This window comes from Bufo gargarizans, chromosome 6 (assembly GCF_014858855.1).
Source record: "Bufo gargarizans isolate SCDJY-AF-19 chromosome 6, ASM1485885v1, whole genome shotgun sequence".
In the NCBI taxonomy this organism is placed as follows: Eukaryota; Metazoa; Chordata; class Amphibia; order Anura; family Bufonidae; genus Bufo; species Bufo gargarizans.
Window position 1 is genome coordinate 122,909,898 of NC_058085.1, and position 19,093 is coordinate 122,928,990.

The window sequence follows — 19,093 nt, forward strand, 5'->3', positions numbered from 1 at the left end:
CCTTACTGGGTTCCCCGACCTCAGGATCCTCGCTAAGCACTATAGGTCACTGTGACCTAGTTGTGTCTGTGCCCTGGGGTCTGGAAATGGCTGCAGAAGCAAGAGGCAGTTAACTGTGTATTCATGAAGAGTAGCCATCATAGCGGTTTGGGCCACGCAGAGAAGAAAAGGGAGGAAAACGTCTACAATCAGAGAAGACAACAACTTATGAGTCACTAGATGTAACTGTAGTGCAATCTCTCATACCGTCCTCAAAACACCTGTGTGGAACTAGTATTCATCACAATATAGTCACTGTATGGAGCTACTATGTGGTTTCATACCATATAGTACATAACAACATCCTTTATTTTCATGAGCATTCCCACAAATATGATGCTCCCACATGACTCCACCTCTGTTTATAGATCCACTTCCATTTATAGCACCATTTATGATGCTAGCTCCTCCATGCTGCTAGATCAGCCTATGCTGTCTCAGACCGTATAGTCCTGGTACTTTTTTTAATTGGGTATTACCCCACTAGTGCAGAGATTGCAGTCACCTTGGAGGTTCTGGAGCCTTAAGGAACCCAAAAGAAGTCTGTCCCAAATGAAGAGGCCTGTACTATAAACTATGCAAGATAGGGTAGTCCTTGTTATAAATTTTGTTATACATCACTTCAAGAACTGATGGGCCTACATTTTCAAACCAAATAAACTCCACAGCTAGGCTGTCAGGAGAGTGCATCCAGTTGGTAAAAGCGAAAAAAAAAAATACCCAAACAGATATGAGCACAAGAAAGAAAAACATAAACTATAGCAGTTTAATACATGTTTAGTAACTAGTGATTACTCAGTACAGGTCTATGCAGTAGACATCAAAACAATCAGATGATTTGGACCTCCAAACATGGCAGGTAGGTAGGCAGAGGCCCTAAGCTTTCTAGGCATGAATTTATTGGCCCTACAATATATACAATCATTCACATGGATGAAATAATGTTTTAATTAAAGCTTTAAAAATATTTTACAGAATACAAAAATATAAATAATATAAATCCAGTCCAACATGGACAAAGTGCATAGAGGCAAATAAAATATAAAAATGATAAGCAAGTCTCTTAAAGGGAACCTGTCAGGAGATTTGTGATGCCTGAACCATGGGCAGCACGAAATCCAGACAAGCTCCCTGGTTACAAACAAATATGTATTACTCTGAAAAGTTTCAAAAAGAGCCAGCTTTTCCCCACCCAGCTAGTTATAATCCCTATACACAAATAGGGAGAAAGCTGCCAGGCCAGCCGAGTCGGTAGATGTATTTGGAGGCTACACACAGACTCCTAGTGGGACCACAGGGCTTCAGGGACTCCATGCACCACCATATGATGCTCCATATCTCAGAGATATTCATCCCTAGAGGCTTTGGGATAACTCTATATTACAGCATGTGGGGTTCTTATGTGGTACAGTGAAACCCCATGCTCCTCTATAGCTGCCCTATTACAACTCTGTACAACACCAAACTAAAACATGGGTCACCATGTGCACGGCATCTTAAGAAGAATTTGTGTAAAGCAGACAACACTTTTGTTCTACATTGTACTTTAGCTTTTGTACAAACCCTTCAAATACTGTAACTATCCCTTTAAAAAAAATCCTGCTATGAGAAGACCGTACATTGCTTCTACAATACCTAAGTATTAATGTAAAGATAAAACCCTTTTAAAAATGTGTTGTCTATGGCAACCAATAAGATCTCAACCCAGATGAGATGAACCGACGAGGAACCATTAATGGCTGCCATGGGCCAAACTATTGTGTTGTTCCTACACTTTTATACATGCTGAGTACTATGTGCTCCTCTAGTTTCTTGAACATATAGCCAGTGTCTCCTACAATAATATATATATATATATATATATAGAGAGAGAGAGAGAGAGAGCATTTTTTCTTTTGTAAAATGTTTTCATTCACAATTATACCAAATTAAATATGTGCCTTAAAATTCTCTACAGTAAAGAGAAACATTCAGGCCCACAAAACAGTTCCATCACATTACCATAAAACAGAAAGTGATATCTCCAACTTCCAAACTGTAGGACTATTGGTTCACTCCATGTATGATAGCTTCCACTATACGCGACCATAAATAAAGATATTATAAAAGTTCATAGACTAGCAACTATGGATGAGTAGTCCTGAAGATCAGCAGGCCAGGTCCAGTATCCACAACGTTTTGGATACCATATTTTTCAGTTCTTTAGTAATATACGGATAGCCCTGGATATAAGCAATGGCAACACCTCTGGTGGAGGAGGCAGGAATTACACCCTCTCCTGCTGCTGTATCAAGTTTGTCAGATAACTAATCAGTGGTGAGGCAGGTTGAATGGCGTCATACTCAGCAAACACATGGCACACGTTGTCTGAAGGATCCGTTGGATTCTTAGCCACAAAAGCAAAAATCCTAAAAGAGAAATGAGAGTTTAATCTAAAAATACAAAAATAGAAGGGACAGATATTCCCCTTCTATAAGGACAAATACTGTGTGTAAAGGGGTTGTCCAACGTTAGAAAGAAGGATCTTTTTATTCAGGAACAGTGTCACACTTCTCCATAGACTGTGATTGGCATTTATTTTTTTTTTATTGAAATTTTAAATAGGCGCCACATTAATAACATTAAGAAAAATTATTAAGGAAAGCTAGCATCGTAATAGGGAAATATAGCAGCACCTGAAAGGGGAATCTGCTCAGTTGTACTGCTGTATATGAAAGTCAGGAGGTATCGAGGCTATCAGTCAGGGAGTATCAGTCAAGGAGTATCAGTCAAGGAGTATCAGTCAAGGAGTATCAGTCAGGGGCCATCAGTCAGGGGCCATCAGTCAGCGGCTATCAGTCAGCAGCTATCAGTCAGGAGGTATCAGGGGCTATCAGTCAGGAGGTATCAGTCAGGGGCTATGAGTCAGCAGCTATCAGTCAGCAGCTATCAGTCAGGAGGTATCAGGGGCTATCATTCAGGGGGTATCAGTCAGGGGCTGAGTCAGCAGCTATCAGTCAGGAGGTATCAGGGGCTATCAGTCAGGAGGTATCCGTCAGGGGCTATCAGTCAGTAGCTATCAGTCATGAGCTATCAGGGGCTATCAGTCAGGAGGTTTCAGTCAGCAGCTATCAGTCAGAAGATATCAATCAGGGGCTATCAGTCAGCATCTATCAATCAGCAGCTATCAGTCAGGAGGTTTCAGGAGGTATCAGTCAGGAGGTATCAGTCAGGGGCTATCAGCCAGGGGCTATCAGTCAGGGGCTATCAGTCAGGAGGTATCAGTCAGGAGGTATCAGTCAGGAGGTATCAGGGTTGCCCCTTTAGTCTTAGGGGATCTAAGAAACCCGCACAGTGTGTAGGCCATAAATCCTGTATCATGTTAAGTACACGCTAAGAATCGATTGCCCCTCTTCCAAAATTTATGCATGATGGTCTCTGTAGCTTGTATTGTCTAAATCTTGTCATGGGGTTAGTTGCTCATATTTGTCCCACAAGCCAACTCCAGTCTATATTTAAAAAGAAATGACCAAAACAGTCCAACCCAATCCTAAGCTATTTTCATTGCTTGTCTAGTTGTGAAGCAAGAGAAAGGTTCTGCAGCCTAATCCGCACAATGTCTTACCTAGAAGGTCTGCACTGTTTCTGCCACCTGAAATAAAACACACATATATGTAAGTATGACAGGTCAAATAGCTCCCTCTACTGTCAGCTAGGAAGAATGACATCATGTAAAATCGCCTGGCTATAGAGAGGATCTGTGCATCTGTGTCAGGGTTCAGAGCTGAACTTTCACATAACCCCTTCTTCATCCCTCCAGCCCCTCTGAGTGGAGCATTGTAACATTGCATAGCACAGGTCAAGGGCTTTTTCTTCATATCCGGTGACTTACTGGGCTTTCCCACAGTATGCTAGGCAGAGGCTTCCACTTAGCAGTGAGCCCGGTGACATCACCGGCACTAACGGGCGGTCTTTAGCGATGCCCTAACCTGAAAAGCAGGATAGGACAGCGCTAAAGACCGCCCATTAGTGTTGGGGACGTCACCAGGAACACTGCTAGGCGGACAGCCTCCGCTTCGATGCTACACTCAGAGTCGCTGCAGGGGTGAAGAAAGGGTATGTCTGGGTTCAGCTCTAAACACGGATCACCCCTTTAATGGATTCTACATGGACGCAATACGTACATAGACTTGGATGGGATATAGTGTATGTTCTGTCCTCACATCAGCTGAAAGGACGAACGTATGTAATAAAGTTATAGCACCTTTCAGATCTCCACAAATCTAACTTTGTATACTTTGCAAAAATTGCAAAGCTTAAAGGGGGTGTCCAGCTTTTTAAAAAAAAAAAATTTAATATGAATCCCAGTGGGAAAAAAACATGATTACATGCTCCCTGTCGCTCTGTTCCAGGCCTCCAGCTCCCTTCTCTTCCAGTTCCCATCCTGTAAACTTCCCAATAAATGGGGTCACATGTGCTAAAACAAAGACTGGCCTCAGCGGTGACATGTCCCCGCACAGCACGTGACCCAGCATTGATGTGCTGCTTGGGGACACATCACCACTAAGGCCAGTCATTGGCTGACGCAGCTCTTGTGACCCTGTCCGTTTGGAGGATCAAAAGTTGGGGACCATAATACCAGTGAAAGGAGACAGCGAGCAGGGGAGCATATTTTATTCCACAGGTACAGCAAGCTGGGGTTGAAATAAAAAAAAAATCAAAGCTGGACAACCTCTTCAAGGAGGTCTAGCCCTCTTTTATCCCAACTCCACCATTATTATGCAAACTCAGCCCAGCCAAGAGTGCATGTTTATGTCAATGAGGGGAGTCCCACTCCCTGGCCCTTCGGGTAATGGCTTATCCTAATGACTTTCCCCCAACATTTGCAGTTTATGGATCATTGGGAAGCCCTCACAGACCTAAAATCGAGGTCAATCGGCAAGTCTGGACAATTTTTATCTAATATGTATGGAAAACTTTAGAGATCTGAAAGACAAATTTAACAATGTAGTGATACTAAAGAGGGGCGCACCACTGCACTTAACTGGGCAAATATGCCATTCAGGGCTGTTATGGTAGCCATATTGATTGTCATCTGGTTTTCTCAGGAACAAATGACACTAAGAAATTGCTGACAGTGCATGTTATTTTTCTCTACATCCTTGGAATAGCAACATTCCCATTTCCACCGTCATGCTATGCCCCATGTGTCATAACTTTGGGTGACATAACGTAATGGAATGGGGACGTGAGGCAGGGCAGTGAAGTGTTCTGCACACAGTCTGGCGGTGGTATTAGTCACAGCTTGTTCATTCACTTTCCTTCCAGCTATTCTTTGTTTAATGTAGTGTAATGTGGTGGACTCCACCCTTACCATGCCCCAGCAAGTTCCTCAGATTACAACCCAGAGCTGCTAACCCCATCATCATAATTATACCTCTAGGTTCAGTTTTTTAAGGCAAATATTGTTGCTCATTTCAAAACCGTCATCCAACTCTTGCCACATACCCCATTGTTGCCTCATACCCCATCAGTGACCCATATCTCAGTTATCCGTGTCTATCAGCACCACTCCTTTCTTAGACTCACTTCTTAGAAGCAGGTTTGTTTATCCAGTAATTATTTGTCCCTAATACTCGAGACCATTGGGGTTTTCAGCACTTATCCAGCTAAAGTTTCTTTTATGACAAGGCAGATAGATATGTGCCAATGTCATTTCCTGCAGGAGTCCAGTGTTGAAATATTAAGTTCCTCTCTGGGAATTTGCGAAAGCATTGAATACTGATTTTAAGGAGGACTTGTAACCTCTCTTGACCTGATTGTTTTAGCATCTACTTGAATCTGTAACACCCTGGAGTGGTGATATGACTCCTACACCCTGCTACTATCTTTAATGGTCTAACCTAAATGCCATCTTATATATTTTGTCCAGGTTCTCTACACTGTGCATTCCTAATCTTGTTATGTAACTGTTTATTACATGTAATGTGCCTTGTTCACTAGCAGGTGGCAGTGCAAATGGCAGAGTTATAGTTAGACAGAATGGAACTCGCCATTCCATTCTCCCCCCTCTGGGCAGAGGTGGGCCAGTCCTGCTTCCTGCTGGAAGGGTGGGACAGAAGGTTCCAGTTAGTTCTAGTTCTGAGCTAGACAGGAGGAGGGTGAGCAGAGGCATGCTCATGCAGACCTACGCCAGCCAGAGCACCCTAAGCTCTGCTGGCCACGAAGAAAGATGTCTGGAAGTCATAGGGGCCAGAGGAATAGTTCTTCAGCCACCATAAGAGAAATCAGCAAGAGACCTCATGCACACAAACGTATTTTCTTTCCATATAAATTCCGTTTTTTTTGCTGACTGTATATGGAACCATTTATTTCAATGGGTTCACAAAAAAATGGAAGTTACTCAGTGTACATTCCGTTTCCGTATGTCCATATTTCCGTTCCATAAAAAAATAGAACATGTCCTATTATTGTCCGTATTACGGACAAGGATAGGACTGTTTTATTAGGGGCCATCCAAAGATACCAGAGCAGATCAGGAGTACAGAAACCAGACTAAAGCAGAATTTAGCGCAGCCTAAAGAAGGTAAACAAAGTTATTAAGCAAGCAGAGAAAGAGAGAAAGCAGAGTTGAGTTTGCCTGCCAGTTTATGCTAAAGCCTACTGGGACCAAGACAAAGCTTGAAGATTAGTTTTGGTGAACGTTTACTCAAGTAAAGCTGCTGTTCAACTACATACAAGGTCTGGACTCAATCTTTCTATCATTCCTCAAGTCAACCCCCTCTTTATTTTGTGCTTCGGAGCCAAAGCCTGGGGTTCGGCAGTATCCAGGTAGGAGCACCGTGACATAAAGAGACATTTAGGCCACAGTACACCACTCGGCATTCCTACTACACCTGGGACACGATAGGGTCGCTGGGGGACAGCGTGTTGCAAATTCCCCTTGTAATAACAACTCTGGACCATCTATTCTTATGACTCTGTGATGTGGCATTCCTTTATTATTCCTGCTAGAAGTTATAAACAAATTACTAGCAGTTTGCAATCAAGGTCCAAATGGGTGCTAACAGTTGGGGAGGGGGGGGGGGTGTCCCTGCCCAGCACTGATTGGATAATGTCAGACTGTGCAGGGACCCCCCCCCCTCCAACTAGTTACACCCATCTGGACCTTCATTGCAAACTGCTAATAATTTGTTCATGTCCTTCCTTCTAGAAGGAATAATAAAGGAATGCCACACCACAGAGTCATAAGAATAGATTGTTATTACATGGTAGATGCAATTAGTTTCTATAAAAGACATGTCAGGAAGGATTACAGGTCTTATTTGAAGATGTATTAACTACATACTGTATGACTTATTATTCAGTGCTGTTAGTCGTGCACTATATAGTGGTTTTATTTGGGTCCTGTATAGCTGTACTACTTGTGCACAGTAGGGTCGTATTATGTATGCACTGTATAACACAGAATGGCACAGACATAGGAGTCAACTCATTTTTTGTTTCCTTCCTGTGTTACAGGTATAGAGGCGCAAGTGTTAACCCACTGTTTTGCAGAGCATCTTCACACATCTTGATCTGGCATGTGAACGCAGGCCAGCCCTGTGTAGAGGTAGAGCTTTGGTAACTCCACATGGCTTGGTGAACTGATGTTACTAGACTAAAGGCTGCAAACAAGGGTCTGTTTGGAGTCTCCTTTGCAAATTTCGGCAGATTTGACGTAACGAATGCAGCACTATTGTTGTTGACAAAATGATGGACACATTGACAGAACCCCATAGGACTTCATTGTGAATGGAATCCATTGGCACTATTGGTGCACTGCACTGTGGATTCTGTTATAAATGGAAGCCATGGTGCAAATTTGAATCAAGCCTTCCTGCTGCCTTTTTTAATACTGGTTGACATATATAGTCCTCACTATTTCATGTATTCCTTATTACACTTTACAATATATACATAGTTATTTATTTTTTTATCACTTACTTCCTGTGCTCGGGATCCACACTGCAAAAGCTGAGGGTTGGCGCAGGATAGTGACGTCTGAAAAATACTCTGAAAAAAGAAAGTGAAGAGATTTGTCAGTCTGGACAATAACAGGGGAATAAAGTGACATGAAATATTTAAATGAGTGAATTAGTGAGATCCTTACTTGCGCTGGACATCAGTCAAGGTGACTCCTTGGTCTGAGGCTTTGAAGTTCACAATAGTTGGGACAATGTCATCTGCCCTTTCAAGAGTGGTAGTCACAGATTTCTGGATAGCGCTGGATCCTGTCAGGGTCTCTGTGCTGATCGAGTTCAGATACAAGACGTTGCATGCTGGAGGGAATACAAACGTTAGGTTACTTTTAAGGAGCCTACTGACATTAGGTGAGAGTCTTACATTTTCCAAACAGCCAAAGAACCCTCCAAAGAACCTTCTACTACTTGACTTGGGATAAGTGATGGTGCCCATAAACATGAAAACCACATTCCCTTGGTGCTAGTCTTGAAACTGGGAAGCACTAGATATGGGCATACAGTAGCTTGACTATGCATTAAAAACAATCTTGTTCATCAATGCTCCTTAAAAGGGTTTTTCCCATTTTAGTTAGGATATGCAATAAATGTCAGATAGGTGCAGCACCCACCTCTGGGACCTGCTCCTATCTCCAGAAAAGGGCCTCTGAAGTGAAGAAGAGCATGCAGTGTATGCGGCATGCCTATCTCCAGAATGGGGCCCCTGAGGTGAATGGAGAGCAGCCACGCATGTGCGGCAACCCTCTGTTCACCGCTATGGAGTTCCAAAAATATCTGGTTCTATGAATTAGAGGAAGATTACCATGGTCACACATATGGGTCTTGCCACTTACCTGCTGAAGTCTTGAATTCACAAGCACGCTCAGGAGAAAAATCTGGGCTGCTGTCACAATCATTTTGAGCTGCAAGAAGAAAAAGCACGGTGACTGATCTTTACTTTCATCAGTTAAGATCTTACATTCAGAATACATCTCCTGTTCCCAATACTAATAGTTGGTCTGAACAGGCTGAGCTGCAATATCACACACAACCCTTGAACATGTGCGGTTGTTTCTGGAAGAAAGCCACCATGTTTTTAATCTCATGCAACTCTTTTAAATTAGCAACAAATGAGTCTTCATATTATTAAATAATTTTAAAACAGACAATATAATTTGTATTAGCAGAAACAGTAATTAGTATTTACCTCTAAATGGAATGAGCAGCTTGCATGGTAATGATAAGGGGGTGATGGTGTGCTGATATACCAATGCAGAGAGACTTCCTATAATTAAAAATTATGCATCTTCAGACAGATGGTCTACATCAATACTGTGTACTACACAGACAGGTCACATTCATACTTACCAAAATATGGCTCCTCTGAGGCTCCTTTCACGTGGACACCTTTTGAAGATGATTCAATAAGAAAATGTCGGACCTGTTCATTAGTCACATTACCTGTTAAGAAAGCAGATATTGCTTTAGGAAAGAGGAGTTAAATCCAAAATAAAATTGAGCCCTCATAGTGCGGATCCTGAAACAGTAGGAGCTGGTGCCTGTTTGCGCCAACTTCAATTCATTTGATGAATGTATGGATGGTGGGGCCATTGGGCCAGTTTCACCCTTGTTATGTGATAGTACACTTATAATATTATAATGTCTGTAGGATGGCCTAACTTGAGGTAGGCTCTTACCCTTTATGGGCTCCACAGAAGCCTATAGCTGAAATGTAGCTATAAAGGTTGTGTTCTGGTGCCTGAGGGGGCCTGAAGGTCCTTCTGCCACACAATAAGACACTAGTATTATAAATGACACATGGTAGTGGAGGCCCTCTTACAGAATTTGCAGTGAAGCCCAGGAGCTTCAAGTTACACCTCTGGCTTCAAGGTTTACTCCTATGATCTTCGACAACAGGAATCCAGCACTCAAGGGTTAATACCATAACTTCTTTATTTTCAGTTAAAATCACTCCAGTGGCATACTGCAAAGACAGTTGTTATGCTTTTAACCTTTGAGTGCTGGATTTCTGTTGTTAGAGTACTGTGGTTGCTGGAACCTGGTCCGTGCACCAAAGTGTAACCACTCATCGGCTGGGCTGGTGTGAGTTTTTCTTTAATTCTTACTTCTATGGTAGCGGTGCCACTATATAGTATGGACTAGTTTTGTCACGGCTGTATCATGGTCTGATGTTAGTGGACCGTGACACGTTAGCCGTGCATGCTTGTTGCTCGTGGCAATGTGTAGTTTGTAGCATGTTTGGACACTTTCCCTTTAAGTCTGGTTCCCTTCCCATTTCTGGTGTGTATGGGGTGAAGGTGTGTGGGTGTGACCTCTTGGCTCTTATAGTACTGTGTTTGGAGCCTGTGGTTTGAGTTGACTTCAGCTTCTGGTGGAGCTGAAGTTATGCTGCCATCCTGAACATTTCCATCTGTCCAGCTTGAGGGCCACCTTGTTGAACATAGTTTGTCATCCCTTTTCTATCCTCCATGTTCCCTACCTTATCTGTGTTGATGTTTTGTGTGGGATTGTGTTCAGAGTGTGGGGTATGTCTTGCTGTTGTTTCATGTCTAGTCTTTTGGTGTTGCAAGGTGTTTCCCTGTGTGTTGAACCTCCGGAAAAGGGGGTCTCAGGGTTCCCCGCACGGGGAACCAAAAGTCATGTTAGTAAGCTATTGCTGGAGTGCTGATTCCTATGTGTGTCAGTACGTACTGAGTCCGGGATGGTGTTTGGATTGCAGTCCATTTGCATGGGTTCCAGTTCAAATCTCCAGTTGTTGTGGCAGGTATGTGCTGTTCTTCTAGTGTGTGTTGTTTGTGCTCGGTGCTTATCCGCCAATCTTGTTTTTGCTCACTGGCTTTTCCTTCCTTTGTTGCTAAGCCTGTGGAAGACTCCGGTTCATCCGTGTCATGGATGAACCGGTTGCCTCTTATTCCTGTCTCCTATTTCAGGGATCATTAGGGTCAGAAGGGCCCAGGTTCCGGAGTATGAGCCCCCCTACCATCAAGGCTGGCTGATACAGGTAGGAGGTCAGGGATTGGATTAGGGTGGCGTTAGGAGGTGACCTGCTTCCCTTATCCTGGTTTCCTGGCCTAGTGTCTTATCCCACCATTCATCATTGTACGGTGGGGGGTTTTCCCTACTTCCCACCATGACAAGTTTCCATGAGTGGGTGAGACATTGTGAGTCACATGTTTGATACAATGAAGACATTTTACCAAAGTCCTCCTTAAACTTTTACCATTCTAGCTCTGGAATGACTAATGTTATCTGACTGTACCTGCACAAATCCCACTCAAATTACTTGTTCTGATACATCAGTTCAAAATACAATAGAGTCTTTGTACAGACTTCAAAGTGAAACTGCTACTAGAATGTGCAGCTATAAGCTTAGCTAGAGCACCAAAAAGCCAGTAGAATACTTGTAATAATAATCAGAAATGTTATATTAGTGGTCAGTTCTGTTTTTCTGATGCAGATAGCCAAATGCCCTGCATAGACAAAAAGTTAAGAACTAAATTCTGGCTTCCTTCAGCCACCACTAGAGGGCGCTAAGAAACTTTCTGTACACTGACTGCTTTATTACTGAGTTTAAGCTTTAAACAGTAAGCCATTTTATAAGCCCCCTCTAGTGGAGGCTACATGCAGCCCGAATCACTTAAAGGTGTACCAAGTTAGAAATGTATCCCCTATTCACAGGATAAGGCCTCATGCACACGACCGTTGTGTGTTTTGTTGTCCTCAAACTGCGAAAACGCAAAACACGGATGGCGTCCGTGTGCGTTCCGCAATTTGCGGAACGGCATGGACAGCTTTTAATATAACTGCCTATTCTTGTCCGCAAAGCGCGGACAAGAGTAGGACAGGTTATATTTTTCGAGGACCACGGAACGGAGCAACGTGTGCTGTCCACATATTTTGCAGCCCCATTGATGTGAATGGGTCCGCATCCGAGCCGCCAAAACTGCTCAGATGCGAACCAAAACAATGGCCGTGTGCATGAGGCCTAAGTCATATGTATCTAACTGAGAGCGTCCGACCATTGGTAAAAGGGGATGACCTACCCTGTATGAATGGAGCAACAGGTTGCACATGCTTGCTGATGATCCATTTGTACTTTATGGGCCTGCAGGAGATAGCCCACTAGCTTGGTTATCTCTGGCAGTCCTACAGAGAATAACATTTTTTTAAATATTATTTTCTTGCATTGTATGTGTTTCTTAAAAATTATTTAGTGGTTGGACATTCCCTTTAGCATTTTGTCTGTTCAGTCAATTTTCCACCCTGTGTTAGAGACATACAGATATGCAAAGATATATTAAGAATATATTATTATTGGATCTATAAGTATCATTGTCATAAATGGTCAACCAGGTAGTCTAATTTAAAAAACTTAAGATTTAGTGACCAATAGATAGAATACTGAGACTATCTTAAATAAATGACACACTGCAGTAAACCAACCTGTGTTTAATGGCGTTCCTGGAACCTTCACAGCTAAACCAAAGCATCCACGGTATGAGGTGCTGTCTCGAATGATGAATGTTCCAGGCTCTTTGTCTTTCAGTAACTCAATGGCTGTCATTAAATGAAAAAAAGTCTAAGATTAGATTCCATTAACCATTTCTAGGTCTCTCGGACATCTATGGTAAGACATCTGCTCCCTTGACACTAATAGGTAGTGATGAGCGGTAGGGGTCATATTCAAATTTGCTATATTTTGCGAATATTTTGTAGAATATTCTGAGAATATTCGCAAATTCGAAAATTCTTTATATTCTTCATTTTTTTTACTTGAAAAATTGGCAATGTAATAATCGCGTAATATGCAAATATTACACGATCAATACAAGCTTGGGTCAAAAAGGAATATATAGAACTATATTTGATATAGCGCTATATATTCATTTTTTTTATATTCCTCATTTTTTTGCCATCTGAAGTTTTGATTCCTTCCTGCTTAAGTTGCTTGTCAAGCAACTTAAGAAGGATGGAATCATGACTTCAGATGGAAAAAAATGACGAATATTCTAAAAAACGTATATATAGCACTATATTGAATATAGTGCTATATATTCCTTTTTGACCCGCGACTGTATTGATCACGTAATATTCGCATATTACACGATCATTACAGTGCCGATTTTTAGAGTAAAAAAAATTGCGAATATTCGAAAAATGAATATATAGGATTATATTCTAAATATTTGCAAATTCTCAAAGTTGCGATATTCACGATAAATATTCATAATTTGAATATTCGTGCTCAACACTACTAATAGGTGCTTCAATAAATAGACATCTTGTTAAACTTGTCAAGTCTAGTTTATCATATATTCATTCACTGTTCCGAATGATAGCCTTCTGTTTGGTAGTAAATCTAATTTAAGCCTACAAAATTATACAATGTGAATAAGTGGTACTGGTCTGCAAACATTTTGCTGGTCTGAATAATAGTCCTGCATTCTTAGGTGGGGACATAAATGGTTAAAATAATGACAAATGTAATGGGCATCACGATTCTAGTTAATGTTTGGGCATAACCAATTGACTTAATAGGAAGTTTATCACAGTTTGTGGCTTTTTTTCACAACTCCAGTTGACATTTACTGAGAAAGACTTAGTCATGGCCCTTCTATTCACAAAATAGCCTTGGTGTAGAGCATCAGAAAGTAAAATTCTGCTTTCTTGGCATTATTCACTTCCTTTTCCCTTGGAATTCTGTGTGAAAATGCAGAACTAAAAATATTCTTGCAGTACAGTACTTCAACTTTTTCAACCAGAAGTGCAGAAGATGTGATAATTCCACAAAGCGGTCAATGTACCTTGGTCTCTTGTCAAGTTGGGTTTAAACCATTGCTTGGATGTGTCCATAACAAACTTCATGCCAGGCTGTCCATCCTTTTTTCTACCTATGTAAAGAATAAAAACATAAAAACACAGGAATCTCAACTATTAGCAGTTGGAGCATCAACAAGAATAGAGAATGTGTCACTTACCATCGGTACATGTTGGGATTGAGGATTCTGATGAGGTTTTGTTGAAACCTGAAGATGCTCTTTGCTTGTGTCCACCCGACAACTGTCTAACAGATTTTGGAGAGATGTCCTCTTTTTCTGGGAATTGACACCCATTGACAAGAAGGATAGGGATGTCCATAGTGGAGTTGTTGACAGATGGTGGGCAACTGCTGGCATGGCTCTTTGTAGAAGTAGAAGATGTCTTGAAATGGCCAAAACTGCCTTTGTGGTCAAAGTGATTTATAGGTGTGGCCGGTGACATGATCACAGGGCTATGTAAATTAGAAAACGAACCTTGAGAACCAAAAGAACTTTCTGACAACCTTGAATTGAAGTGACCATCAGTATCATCATACTGAAGAGAGTGGGTGCTGTTTAAACAAGGAAAAAAAACATAGTTAAAAATATGAAATATGATACTGGAACAGTCACTGGTGGGGCAGCATTATCATTCAAGTATGCTGCTTACCTTCCCAAAATATAACTGGTGTCTGACGCAGGGCTGGTGGACAAGTTGGAGGCCTCCCTGGTGCAGAATGATGGTCTTGTATGGTACGTGTTATCTGAGCCATATGATGTAGATATAAACTGATTTTGCTGATTTGACCTTTGACGTGGGATGGCAATGGTCTCTGTGGCTTGGTAGAATCCTGTATTTGATGGGTGTTGATAATGGTCATGAGATGTATGTGACCGTGGCTCACTAAAAATAAGGCTTCCACTGGGGCTGATGTTTTCTGACTCTGTTCCACGAGCAATCAAGATGCCCTCAACTCTTGGGGTAGGACTGGAAGATCTTTGTATATTTTCATGATGACAAACCACTCTTGGTGGATTTACTCCAATACACTTTACCTCTAAGAAAAAAATAACAATATGTTAACTTCTGGACATTGGCTTGAGTTTAAGGATTTTTTTCCTTCAGTTTTGCAGTTGCTACAACAAAAGAAAAGGAGCATTGAAGTAGTAAATTCCAGTTGCCTCATAATCATTAATGGGTCTTTATCTCAGTAGGATCAACCTAAATCTTATTTACATGGCTCTGCTCGATCTCCACTAGTATTACAATTTTTTTGAGTCAACTTACTCTAGTCATAGGGTGGAAGTTCTTGCGAACAACTTTGTATTTTAAGGGAAACACTTGGAGTCTTGAATGAATTTATTACAAAATCCATACAATCTTGACTACAATGTTTTCATTGTAAGAGCTCCAATTCTAGTTTTCTTTAGGTAAACATTCAAGCTCATGACACTAATCATACACATCATAGACATATAGTCTACACATCCTTTGAGATCGCAGACCACTCCCGCTCCTGCAGGCATAAACCTGGAATATGATGGCTCTCTTGAGGCTCTTGACATAAAGGCAAATATTTTATGCTGCCTCACTGGGCTGGTCTGATTTATCAGAACAAGCAAGCCTTGCAGGCATCGCATTTCATGACGATCACAAATACAAGTCAGTACTGCGCCTCTGCTCATATTTGCTGCCAAGCCCTCAGGAGGCTGTATAATTTGTTTGTTGAGTCTGGCAGTAGACTAGTAGTCAATGTAAAATTAAAACATTTTTCTGAAGCCACATAAAATTTATAATTCAGTGGTGGCATCTCAAGGGGGGTCCATTACAATGTGCACAAAACCAAAAAGTGCAAATCTCCCTTCTGGGCTCTCCTTATCTAAAGCATGCATAAATTTGATCAGTGTTTGTTGACTGAAATAGGATTGCAAACACTTTGCGAGAGCTACCAGTGTGTGTTTTGGCCTGGGTTGTACATTTTAAGTATCGGATATGTATGATTTCACTAAATCTCTTGATGGGCCAGTATGTTTTCCTATGTCTGACACTACAGGTGCTCATACTCTTTCAGTAGCTGTTGGTCCAGCACTTGTTCAGCCAACAGCTATTTCTCCTGACCCCCACAGACACGGTTAGCTTGGCTGAGCTGAGCATGCATGTGCTCTCAAAGATTTGGTTTGGCACACCTTCATATACCTAAGATAATTCCCTGTCCTTGCTGAAATTAGCAGGTTTGGACGACTTTACTATGTATACAAGCACCAGTTTTAGTATGGTTCTATAGTGAAGTCTTGGAAAGTTTTAAAACAAGGGTTGCTACAACACTGGCATTGTATTGTAAGGTTCAGGGGGCACTTTCTACAGTATTTGGAAACCAATATTCAGCATAGTTCTTGCTATTTACCCTTACCTTGCAATTTTCTTACCTGGAGGACTGGTGATCTTGGTAGTCACTGGTCTACAAGGGGAAGGGTCACGTTTTTTCTTATTCAAGTCTGAGTTGACAGGCAAGGGTTGGAAAGTTGGATCCAACTGCAAAATCAGCTGGTTCAGATTATCTATGGAAATGTCCAGTGATGGGGATAAAGGGTCTCCTCCATTGCAGACCTCAGCCTCTGGTGGTTTCTTTACATTCATTGATTTAATACCACTATTTCCTAATGAAGGCTGTGGGACCTTCACAGATTCTTGTCCGCAATAAGGAATGGTGTCAGCCAACCTGTGACCATTTACTTGTGACGTCATCTGTCCAACATAGCTCTCTGAGGTGTAGTAGGAACATTTAGAGGTAATTGAGATCCCTTTTGGATGAACAACTTGTCTGAAGCTATTAGTTTCATCTGTAGGTGCCATACAGACAGTCTGTCCAACTCGTAAAACATGGTTTGGGATCACTTGAGACATTGTGTTTTTTTTCCCCCTCTACTGAGCAGTCTTAATCCTAAAAGCGAAAAGAACGTAGCACATTAGAAATTATTCTAAATTCAGCAATTTCCTCCCAATTGCTTATAAAATAATGTATAAATATTTTATCTATCTATGTATCTATCATCTACAGGATCTATGTATCTCATGTAAATCTATCTGTGGCGCGCCGGCCTGTGAGGGAGGAGACACTGGAAGTGATGGCGGTGGCAATGAGGGTGGTTGTAGTTGTCACCATGTCTAATTCTGCTTCAGCACTCCCTGGGCCGTGTGTGCATTGAATGGACGGGCACACCCTGGATTTTGGGGTCTCCTGTCTGATGGTGGCTGGGGTGCACTTGATGTTAGATGAACGGGTAGTGGGGTACAAGGCAGGAGAACTGCGGAGGCTGGACGGATATGGAGACCAATGACCAGGCCGGCTAGATTACAGTAATATTGTAGGTCTCCATATCCGTCCTACCTCCCCTGTTCTCCTGAATTTCACCCCACTACCTATTCATCAAGGGCACCCCAGCCACCACCAGGCAGGAGACCCCAAAGTCCAAGGTGTGCCCCGAGGGGAAGAAAAGGAGACACCCCTCTTTTCATTTTCAGTGCACAAGCAGTTCAGGGAGTGCTGAAGTGGGAATAGTTACCATGACGACTACAACCACCATCATTGCCACCACCACCACTCCTATTCTCTTCACCCCCACACCACCTACCCTGTAGGCTGGCGAGCCACAGATAGATAGAATTGAGATAGATAGATCCTTTAGATAGATAGATAGATAGATAGATCTAATTATACAGTGCAGTTGAACATGTCGGTTCTTAATAAATAGAGATTATTATTATTATTGTAAATTCGGGAATCCTGTGGTACAGCATCACATACATTTCCAGATCATTGGGATTTTGCTGTAATTAATCATATAATTCTTTTATAAAGCAATCAATACATTAATACAATTGATCCATGTATACACAACTATAATGATAATGACAGCCTTGAGCAAAGTTCCTAATGTAACTGTACCTAAGACATACATGGCAGTATCTATATCGTATTCTATATAACCATATCACACAGTACAATAAATAATCCTACCTTGATATCGCTTGAGCTGTATGTTCAGTGTTAAGCAGTGGCTGTCTATAACTTTTCTGAGAGTGCCCTGTCTGCAGGTTATATATAGAGGCAGAAGTTTGGATGAAAGGAAAGTGTTAACTTTTCCTCCTACAGTCTGACTCTTCCTTATGCCTGTAGGCGACACTTGACTACACCCCTCTGCTGATGGAGAAGGTGTGAAACATCTGCACTTTGTGACGTCCGATTCCTGTCCTGTGCAATTCAGACTGCATGGAAACAATCACAGAAAATACACAGCGACAGTAACCTGCCCAGTACAGTTAGGGGGCCATTTCCCAGAGGACTGGACTGGATTTGGATACTGCATAACTGGGCACTGTATGGTGGCATTATGTGTGTTCTGTATGCAGTATTAGGGCTCATGCGCACAAACATATTTTCTTTCCTGTCACTGTTCCGCTTTTTTCTACGGACCGTATGCGGAACCATTCATTTCAATGGGTCCGCAAAAAAAAAACACGGAAGTTACTCAGTGTCCGTGTGCATTCCGTTTCCATATGTCCGTATGTCCGTTCCACAAAATAACAGAACATGTCCTATTATTGTCCGCATAGTACTGTTCTATTAGGGGCCAGCTGTTCCGTTCTTCAAAATACGGAATTCACACGGATGTCATCCGTATTTTATTACGGATCTGTTTTTTTGCGGACCGCAAAATACTTACGGTCATGTGCATGAGCCCTTAGGTGAACTCAGTATGGGAGTAGTATTAAGGTATTGTATGTTTTTTTAAGTTTTTTTTTATAACCGAATTGCAGAATTCTATGGGAAATACATGAGAGTGTTATATGGACACTTTATAGTAGTATATATCATTTAGCCATTGTATGGCACTATAATATGGACACAGAATTGATTGTATTGAGTGTCCCTGGCATGCATTTCTGCATCTGGAAGAGCAGAGAAAGGGCCGCATCACACTGGCTGATGGGGTGTAGTTTCAGACCCCTGGCAATCACACATTGATGGTCTATTCTAATCTGATGAACTCCTTTTATATATCCCCTTTTATTTATTATCATTTTAAGTTTTAGAGTCCTTTTACAGAGGCCAATGCAGCACCATAACGAGCGCAGATAAAACAAGTCGATCAGCAATCATTTAAGGAGCCTTTATAGGAGTGCAATCCATTACTACGATCATTCATTCCCATAAATATCCAATCAGATGACAAACGGTTGCACATTTGTCGGCC

The 19,093-nt window shown here is 41.7% G+C and overlaps 1 protein-coding gene across 1 annotated transcript; it reads right to left on the reverse strand.

Annotated features, from left to right (window-relative positions):
• Positions 1-791: 791 nt before the first annotated feature.
• TNS4 (tensin 4) lies at positions 792-18,011 on the reverse strand. Its single transcript, XM_044296344.1, has 13 exons — positions 17,857-18,011; positions 16,265-16,779; positions 14,508-14,895; positions 14,018-14,409; positions 13,844-13,930; positions 12,483-12,596; positions 9,387-9,479; positions 9,226-9,303; positions 8,873-8,941; positions 8,171-8,339; positions 8,005-8,073; positions 3,644-3,670; positions 792-2,447 (listed from the first exon to the last, which is right to left on the reverse strand). The coding sequence occupies exons 2-13, from the start codon at positions 16,740-16,742 to the stop codon at positions 2,306-2,308; spliced, it is 2,106 nt and encodes a 701-aa protein (XP_044152279.1). The 5' UTR covers positions 16,743-16,779; positions 17,857-18,011; the 3' UTR covers positions 792-2,305.
• Between the last annotated feature and the right edge of the window lie 1,082 nt (positions 18,012-19,093).

Excerpts from the sequence above, each read along its gene's own strand:
- TNS4 (XM_044296344.1), bottom strand. The coding sequence starts at position 16,742 with ATGTCTCAAGTGATCCCAAACCATGTTTTACGAGTTGGACAGACTGTC. Across the intron at positions 14,410-14,507 it reads ACCAGTTATATTTTGGGAAG|CACCCACTCTCTTCAGTATG; the intron begins GTAAGCAGCATA and ends TTGTTTAAACAG. Across the intron at positions 9,480-12,482 it reads AGGAACGCCATTAAACACAG|GTAATGTGACTAATGAACAG; the intron begins GTTGGTTTACTG and ends CTTTCTTAACAG.